The following is a 9,822-nucleotide window of genomic DNA, read 5'->3' as shown; positions in this document are numbered from 1 at the left end:
CAGTTTGCATTTTCAATAATAAACCCATTTCCAGCAACATGCTTTTGTTGTTGCTCTATTTTTTTGTTTTCTGAAGCAACTCGGAGCATGTTTCATACTCGCTATCCTGGTTAATGCACGCTTCAGTCTATAAGAACAATCAGCCTACACTACAGTCAAAGGGTGTTGAACCGCAAGATTTTTAATGTTTCTTAAAGAATTAACTTCTGCTCACCGAGCCTGCATTTATTTGATCCAAAATGCACCAAGAGCAGTAACATTTTGAAAAATATATTTTAAAATGTAATTTATTCATGTGATCAAAGCTAAATTTTCAGCATCATTAGGCCTACTCCAGTCTTCAGTGTCACATGATCTTCAGAAATCAGTATAATATGCTGATCTGCTGATTATCAATATTTAAAACAGCTGAGTCAATTTTTTCAGGATTCTTTGATGAATAGAAAGATCCAAAGATCAGCATTGATCTGAAATAAAAAGGTTTTGTAACATTATACACTCTACCACTCAAAAGCTCTTTTAAAAATTTATATTATAGAAATGTATACTTTTATTTAGCAAGGATGCTTTAAATTGATCAAAAGTGATGATAAAGACATTTATAATGTTATAAAAGATTTCTATTTCAGATAAATGCTGTTCTTCTGAACTTTCTATTCATCAAAGAAACCTGAAAAAATTCTACTCAGCTGTTTTCAACATCAACATTTATTAACATTTTGAAATGTCACTGCTTTTGCTGTATTTTGGATCAAATAAATGCAGGCTTGGTGAGCAGAAGAGACTTCTTTAAAAAAAAAACATTAACAATCTTGCAGTTCGACAACTTCTGACTGGTGTGTTAGCCTATAGTTTGGAGTAAAAAATATTAATATTAATAAGGAGAGTCTGAGATTTATTTGACAGTGATTTCACATTTCTTGTTTGTATGAAGGCTAAATACCAATAAAAGGTGAACATTTATTTATTTGCGCCATTTTTTTCCCCCTAAAATATTATATAGTTTTATAGGAGTAGGTTTCATAGAGTTGGCAAATTAATTTTTCACAAGTTTGTAGATACAGACATCTGTTGTGGCCGTTCTTGGCCGTTTTTATGAGGCTTTTTTAATAGAGTTCATATCGATATCGGAATTGCATCGTATCGACCGAAATTAAGAAATATATCGTGATATCGTGATATGCCATATCGTCCAGCCCTATGATGTTATCATTTTGCTAGCATGATTAACATGTTGGTAGCATGTTTCTAAGTTTCTAACAATATTGTTCGCATGATTAGCATGTTTCGAGCATGAGTAGCATCTTTAGCGAAGTATTTCAATGATTCTAAAATAACACTGGTTTATATGAACTGAAGCATTGGGTCAGGCAGTCAAATTGTCATTTGCACCTTGATGACACGTCTAGAAAGAAAGCAGACTTATATGAAGAACATTTTAGCAACTATTTAGTAAATGTAGTAAAGTATTTATAGAAAGCATGCCATCAGTCGTCCGTATGACTCCTGTGAGAGGAACTGGTCCAAACTTAAGCCGGTACTCACTCAAAATGATGTCAAACCTGCAGATTTGAGAGGTGCGGAAGATTATCAGAGAATAATTCCTCACACAGAACTGTAGTAAGTACAGTCTCCTTTCCTGCAGAGACTCTGATGCTCAGGTCTTGTGTGCTTCAGGTAAAAGCATCTACGGAAGCACGTTTGCAGACGAGAGCTTCAGGCTCAAGCATCTGGGCGCAGGTTGGGTCAGCATGGCGAACGCCGGACCCAACACCAACGGCTCGCAGTTCTTCATTACTTTAGCCCGAGCGCCGTGGCTGGACGGAAAACACGTGGTGTTTGGCAAAGTCTTGGAGGGGATGGTATGAGAAAAACACACGTCTGTCTCCTACTACACACGCAAAGACTAGAAAACCTACAGTCAGATTTATTTCTGTAGCGCTTTATAGAGTACAGAATGTTTCAAAGCAGCTCCACCATACACTGAGACGATGGGAACATCGAACTGCTTTATTCAAGCCAGAAATATTATTAAATATTACTAAACCTATTGCATACGGGTCAAAGACGAGACGTCCCATTCTGGTGACCGCATCAAATTACATTCCCAAAAGTGATTTTATATCAAATTAATAGTGCTGTCAAATCGATTAATCGTGATTAATCGCATCCAAAATAAAAGTTGTGATTACATAATATATAAATACACACACACATACATGTATATATTTAAGAACTAAATGTAATATATATATAATTATGAATATATACACATTAAAGTATATAAATATACACAGTACACACACAGAAACTTTTATTTTGGATGCAATTAATCGCGATTAATCGCTTTGACAGCACTACAAATGTAATATTAATGCCAGTCAAGTGTCTGCTTCAAATAACTTTTGTGAAAATAAAATGTCACAAAAATGGGTTAAATAATCATTCAGCATAACAGATGTGTTTCTATAAAAGTGAAACAACATATTTATTCTGACCTGTACTTATATAAACGAATAAGCAATCATACTAAATCTTAGAATATATTAAGTGATTAAAAGCTTCTTGCTGACAAATGGGTCAAACCTAGTGGTTTGAAGGAAAGATTGGGGTTGATCTGTGATCCTTAAATAGTCTTTTAATTTCATTAATGATTCTGGTTCTAAATATGTAAATAAGATGTTTTTGTTGTATGAATTATACACTGAAAGACATTTTAGAGGACGACTTCACTAAGTCATGATAAAAATGTATGATAGTCGTTATTTTTTTACTCAGAAAAAATCAAATCAGACAGGACACATTCTAAATTTAAAGTTTAAATTTTTTAATTTAAAGCTGTATTCAAATTTTATTGATTTGATGCTTAAAAACCCCTTTTCGTCTTTCCCCCATAAACATTGATTCATACCAACAAAAGTGATTTGTATGAGTTAAAGTAGGTAGAAATAGCTCCTTAAGTGAACAACCACTTGTTACAATGTAATTAAACAGGAAATGAAAACTCTTAATGTTGCAAAGTTCTCCAGTTATGAAATGAATAGAATTTGAGCTGCTCTAAAAATGCACAAGTGTCAATATTGGACTCGGTTTGCTTTCAGTGCTGATTAAAATTTTAATAGTTCAATATTTAGTAGTTAAAGCATTAGCTCACTTCCAGAATCAACATCTCCTGATAATTTACTCGCCCCCATGTTATCCAAGATGTTCATGTCTTTCTGTCTTGAGTCGCAAAGAAATGAAGGTTTTTGAGGAAAACATGATTCCAGGATTTTTCTCCATATAATGGACTTCAATGGGGATCATCGGGTTGAAGGTACAAAGAGCTCTACACGATCCCAGCCGAGGAATAAGAGTCTTTTTACAGCTCTGCTTGCTTCACTGAATCACTGTTTTCTTGTCTAGGGCTGTAAATCTGTATTGTATAAAGCGCTGTAGAAATGAAGGTGACTTGACTTCAATAGCAAGTTCATCAGGTTTGGCACAAACGTGTAAAGCAGCTGTATTCTGCATTTCTGTGTTTCAGGCTGTGGTTCACACCATCGAGCTCCAGGACACGAACGATCGTAACCTGCCCTACACCGAGTGTGTGATCGTCAACAGCGGGAAGATCAAGCTCAAAGAGCCCTTCGTTGTGGAAGTGGAGGGATGGTGAACGTCTGATTTCTGTCTTCGTGTGTTCATATCGTGACGGTTGAGTTGTGCTGCGACCGCTTCCTCCATCGTATCGTCATTCGATTCTTCTCTTACTATGCAGGCACTTTTTCTACGGAGAAATCACACGATCATATGTGTGTGTTTCCCACGCTTTATCATGCTGTAGGACGGTTTACTGCAGAAATCAACGACACACGCGTTTATTACGAGCCTCTGAGTGCCATAAAACACACATACTTGAATTTAGTTTGAAATCTCGACTATTTGAATTATGACATGTAGAAACACAAATAAGCTATTAGAATAATCCGTCTTTTATTTTAAGAAAAGATGTAAATATGGTTCATTTTGACCTTGTTTTGCATTCATATTTGTGACCCTGGAGCACAAAACCAGTCATAAGGGTAAATTTTGTGAAATTGAGATTTATGCATCAGCTGAAAGCTGAATAAATAGCATTCCATTGATGTATGGTTTGTTAGGATAGCACTTTTATGAGGCTTTTTTAATAGAGTTCATATCGATATCGGAATTGCATCGTATCGACCGAAATTAAGAAATATATCGTGATATAAATTTTGGCCATATCGTCCAGCCCTATGATGTTATCATTTTGCTAGCATGATTAACATGTTGGTAGCATGTTTCTAACACGATTATCATATTGTTCGCATGATTAGCATGTTTCGAGCATGAGTAGCATCTTTAGCGAAGTATTTCAATGATTCTAAAATAACACTGGTTTATATGAACTGAAGCATTGGGTCAGGCAGTCAAATTGTCATTTGCACCTTGATGACACGTCTAGAAAGAAAGCAGACTTATATGAAGAACATTTTAGCAACTATTTAGTAAATGTAGTAAAGTATTTATAGTTAGCATGTTTCGAGCATGAGTAGCATCTTTAGCGAAGTATTTCAATGATTCTAAAATAACACTGGTTTATATGAACTGAAGCATTGGGTCAGGCAGTCAAATTGTCATTTGCACCTTGATGACACGTCTAGAAAGAAAGCAGACTTATATGAAGAACATTTTAGCAACTATTTAGTAAATGTAGTAAAGTATTTATAGAAAGCATGCCATCAGTCGTCCGTATGACTCCTGTGAGAGGAACTGGTCCAAACTTAAGCCGGTACTCACTCAAAATGATGTCAAACCTGCAGATTTGAGAGGTGCGGAAGATTATCAGAGAATAATTCCTCACACAGAACTGTAGTAAGTACAGTCTCCTTTCCTGCAGAGACTCTGATGCTCAGGTCTTGTGTGCTTCAGGTAAAAGCATCTACGGAAGCACGTTTGCAGACGAGAGCTTCAGGCTCAAGCATCTGGGCGCAGGTTGGGTCAGCATGGCGAACGCCGGACCCAACACCAACGGCTCGCAGTTCTTCATTACTTTAGCCCGAGCGCCGTGGCTGGACGGAAAACACGTGGTGTTTGGCAAAGTCTTGGAGGGGATGGTATGAGAAAAACACACGTCTGTCTCCTACTACACACGCAAAGACTAGAAAACCTACAGTCAGATTTATTTCTGTAGCGCTTTATAGAGTACAGAATGTTTCAAAGCAGCTCCACCATACACTGAGACGATGGGAACATCGAACTGCTTTATTCAAGCCAGAAATATTATTAAATATTACTAAACCTATTGCATACGGGTCAAAGACGAGACGTCCCATTCTGGTGACCGCATCAAATTACATTCCCAAAAGTGATTTTATATCAAATTAATAGTGCTGTCAAATCGATTAATCGCGATTAATCGCATCCAAAATAAAAGTTGTGATTACATAATATATAAATACACACACACATACATGTATATATTTAAGAACTAAATGTAATATATATATAATTATGAATATATACACATTAAAGTATATAAATATACACAGTACACACACAGAAACTTTTATTTTGGATGCAATTAATCGCGATTAATCGCTTTGACAGCACTACAAATGTAATATTAATGCCAGTCAAGTGTCTGCTTCAAATAACTTTTGTGAAAATAAAATGTCACAAAAATGGGTTAAATAATCATTCAGCATAACAGATGTGTTTCTATAAAAGTGAAACAACATATTTATTCTGACCTGTACTTATATAAACGAATAAGCAATCATACTAAATCTTAGAATATATTAAGTGATTAAAAGCTTCTTGCTGACAAATGGGTCAAACCTAGTGGTTTGAAGGAAAGATTGGGGTTGATCTGTGATCCTTAAATAGTCTTTTAATTTCATTAATGATTCTGGTTCTAAATATGTAAATAAGATGTTTTTGTTGTATGAATTATACACTGAAAGACATTTTAGAGGACGACTTCACTAAGTCATGATAAAAATGTATGATAGTCGTTATTTTTTTACTCAGAAAAAATCAAATCAGACAGGACACATTCTAAATTTAAAGTTTAAATTTTTTAATTTAAAGCTGTATTCAAATTTTATTGATTTGATGCTTAAAAACCCCTTTTCGTCTTTCCCCCATAAACATTGATTCATACCAACAAAAGTGATTTGTATGAGTTAAAGTAGGTAGAAATAGCTCCTTAAGTGAACAACCACTTGTTACAATGTAATTAAACAGGAAATGAAAACTCTTAATGTTGCAAAGTTCTCCAGTTATGAAATGAATAGAATTTGAGCTGCTCTAAAAATGCACAAGTGTCAATATTGGACTCGGTTTGCTTTCAGTGCTGATTAAAATTTTAATAGTTCAATATTTAGTAGTTAAAGCATTAGCTCACTTCCAGAATCAACATCTCCTGATAATTTACTCGCCCCCATGTTATCCAAGATGTTCATGTCTTTCTGTCTTGAGTCGCAAAGAAATGAAGGTTTTTGAGGAAAACATGATTCCAGGATTTTTCTCCATATAATGGACTTCAATGGGGATCATCGGGTTGAAGGTACAAAGAGCTCTACACGATCCCAGCCGAGGAATAAGAGTCTTTTTACAGCTCTGCTTGCTTCACTGAATCACTGTTTTCTTGTCTAGGGCTGTAAATCTGTATTGTATAAAGCGCTGTAGAAATTAAGGTGACTTGACTTCAATAGCAAGTTCATCAGGTTTGGCACAAACGTGTAAAGCAGCTGTATTCTGCATTTCTGTGTTTCAGGCTGTGGTTCACACCATCGAGCTCCAGGACACGAACGATCGTAACCTGCCCTACACCGAGTGTGTGATCGTCAACAGCGGGAAGATCAAGCTCAAAGAGCCCTTCGTTGTGGAAGTGGAGGGATGGTGAACGTCTGATTTCTGTCTTCGTGTGTTCATATCGTGACGGTTGAGTTGTGCTGCGACCGCTTCCTCCATCGTATCGTCATTCGATTCTTCTCTTACTATGCAGGCACTTTTTCTATGGAGAAATCACACGATCATATGTGTGTGTTTCACACGCTTTATCATGCTGTAGGACGGTTTACTGCAGAAATCAACGACACACGCGTTTATTACGAGCCTCTGAGTGCCATAAAACACACATACTTGAATTTAGTTTGAAATCTCGACTATTTGAATTATGACATGTAGAAACACAAATAAGCTATTAGAATAATCCGTCTTTTATTTTAAGACAAGATGTAAATATGGTTCATTTTGACCTTGTTTTGCATTCATATTTGTGACCCTGGAGCACAAAACCAGTCATAAGGGTAAATTTTGTGAAATTGAGATTTATGCATCAGCTGAAAGCTGAATAAATAGCATTCCATTGATGTATGGTTTGTTAGGATAGCACAATATTTGTAAATCTGGAATCTGAGGGTGCAAAAAAATCTAAATATTGAGAAAATCATCTTTAAAGTTGTTCAAATGAAGTTCTTAGCAATGCATATTACTAATCAAACATTAAGTTTTGATATATTTACGGTAGGACATTTACTAAATATCTTCATGGAACATGATCTTTACTTAATATCCTAATGATTTTTGGCATAAAAGAGAAATGTATAATTGTGACCCATACAATGTATTGTTGGCTATTGCTACAAATATCCCCCAGCGACTTAACACCGCTTTTGTGCTCCAGGCTCACATATAGCAACTAAATCAACCACTGTATTAGATCCTAGATCCTTGGATTTCAATAATTAATTGTATATATTTACTGTCTAAAAAGAAAGTTTCATAATCAACCATATCATTTAAATTAGTTATGGCTTTGCTAAACACAGCCTCTGTATTAATATGATGTATTTCAGAATGAAACAAAATATTCACTGAGCAATGATGAAAAGCGCTTCACGCACAATACGAGTAGAACCATGAATTAAGAGCATAAAGAGAGTGGGTTTGGATTTCATGTCGACTTTATGATCAATAATGCTGCTGAATAAAATACTCTTCTCCTGAATGTGTTTTCCGTCCTTTATTTCTGTGCAAAAACATCAGAGTGTGATTCATGTTAACTAATGTAACCGCACTGTAAAGTGTTTCCATTAATCAGCATTACAGTAAAGAGAATGAGAATTTGTTTTCTGAGATACACCCACAGGCGCAAACCTTTATTTTGCGGGGTTTATGAAGGTAAATCTAAGACATTTGTAAGAACAATTAAGAAAATTCAAGGAATAAATAAATAAAGGGAACACGATAAATATGTCAATATGTTCTCTAAATGTAAATATCTACACAATGAGCAACACTTTAAAGATTAAAATTTTTTAACTTCCAACCAGTTATTTTGAGAAGCTGTTATAGTTTTTGTTAATATTATAAATATTTTTTTATTTTTATATTATAATTTGAAAAAAATTTTTTTTTGTAATTTTAAAGTGTAAGTAATTTTACTGTTTTGTCAGATAAATTAGTTTATTTTATTTTATTGTTTTAATATTGTGAATATTCTTTATAATTTTTTTTTTTTTTGGTATAAGTTTTAGTTATGAATGGGAAATGTTGCCTTGGCAAGTAGGCTAAATAAAGTAATTTATTTTATTTTATTTTAAGTAAAAAAAATAAATATATATATATATATATTTGTATTGGAAAACGACAAAAACACTGAGGAAGAAATTCATTTTTAGTAATAAATGCATCATTTAATGCCGTGACTTTACGAATTTAGCACTTTCTGCTCTGATTTAAGAGCTTTTTAAGACCTGCAGAAACCCCGTTTTGGTTTTTTAACGATCTAAATGAGTAATCAGACGTCGCTGTTTCAGCAGAACCCCGATGTTTTACTCAGACAGTGTGCGGTTAAATAAAGCCCAAACTCACAGATCTGGCAGACACTGACGTCTCCACCGTGACCTCTTACAACATCTCCAACCAACAAGTGCAGCTCTGAGGAGCTCTGGGAGCCGCTTTGGAGAATAGCAGCGAATCGATGGAGGAGCTGGAAGTGTGTCCGGCGTGGAGGTGAGCGGAGATGACAGGCTTCATTATCAGCAGAGCGGGAGTCCCTCAGGAGCGCTCCTGCTGCATGATGGGACAGTTTGCTGGAAAGGTCAAGAGCAGACAAATCAGCCCGGCAGAAAGCATCTTAAACTGCCCCTGATAGAGGCAGAGCTCAGAAACTCCTGTTTCACACTGCTCTGTGTCTATTAGATCATCACAGACGACCGAAAAAAACACTGCTCATCAGATGATTACCAATTATCAAATGCATCCTCCTCTAACGTGGCTTTTTTATATAATATTGCCAGCGTTGCATATTGATTCCAGAGGCTGTTTGAGCACTAAAGTCTCTCTGCTGACAAGCGAATCGTTTACAGATCTCCTCTCAGTTTCTGCCGCATTGACGTCCCTGTAATGACCCGTCTGACCCTAACTCTGACCATTATTACCCAGAGTCCTGCAGGTCTTTACAATTAGACGTGTCTGACAGATCAGATCAGACGTCCGAGCTGTTATTCTGCTTCGAAGTGACACTCACATTAATATCAGCCAGTTAGCAAATACTTTCATTTTGATTCAAGTTTAATTTCAGCTGTTTTACACATGAGTCCCGACAAAAGTCTATTCTGCTCAATAGAGCTGCATTTATTTGATCAAAAATACAGTAAAAATTTGAAATATTATTAGAATTTCAAACAGCTGTTTTCTATGTGAGTATCTGTTAAACTGTAATGTATTTCTGTGACGCGCAGCTGTATTTTCAGCATCATTCCTCCAGTCTTCAGTGTCACATGATCTTCAGAAATCAGTATAATATGC

The 9,822-nt window shown here is 35.5% G+C and overlaps 2 protein-coding genes across 3 annotated transcripts in view; both read left to right on the top strand.

The window, feature by feature from the left end:
- Window positions 1-4,082, top strand: part of LOC107566397 (peptidyl-prolyl cis-trans isomerase C-like) — a 10,481-nt gene extending 6,399 nt beyond the window's left edge. For both annotated transcript variants that reach the window (XM_016251845.1, XM_016251844.1), the window contains exons 4-5: window positions 1,678-1,862; window positions 3,527-4,082. In XM_016251845.1, coding sequence (XP_016107331.1) covers window positions 1,678-1,862; window positions 3,527-3,655 — 314 coding nt within the window. In that variant the 3' untranslated portion in view covers window positions 3,656-4,082. The remainder of the gene's footprint in view (window positions 1-1,677; window positions 1,863-3,526) is intronic.
- A 654-nt stretch (window positions 4,083-4,736) lies between these two features.
- On the top strand, window positions 4,737-7,238 carry LOC107566390 (peptidyl-prolyl cis-trans isomerase C-like). Its single transcript, XM_016251835.1, has 3 exons — window positions 4,737-4,763; window positions 4,869-5,117; window positions 6,782-7,238. The coding sequence occupies exons 1-3, from the start codon at window positions 4,737-4,739 to the stop codon at window positions 6,908-6,910; spliced, it is 405 nt and encodes a 134-aa protein (XP_016107321.1). The 3' UTR covers window positions 6,911-7,238.
- Window positions 7,239-9,822: the final 2,584 nt, after the last annotated feature.

Source organism: Sinocyclocheilus grahami, unplaced genomic scaffold (genome assembly GCF_001515645.1).
Source record: "Sinocyclocheilus grahami isolate Dianchi unplaced genomic scaffold, SAMN03320097.WGS_v1.1 scaffold1072.1, whole genome shotgun sequence".
Taxonomy (NCBI): domain Eukaryota; kingdom Metazoa; phylum Chordata; class Actinopteri; order Cypriniformes; family Cyprinidae; genus Sinocyclocheilus; species Sinocyclocheilus grahami.
This window is presented reverse-complemented; position numbering and strand designations above follow the sequence as displayed.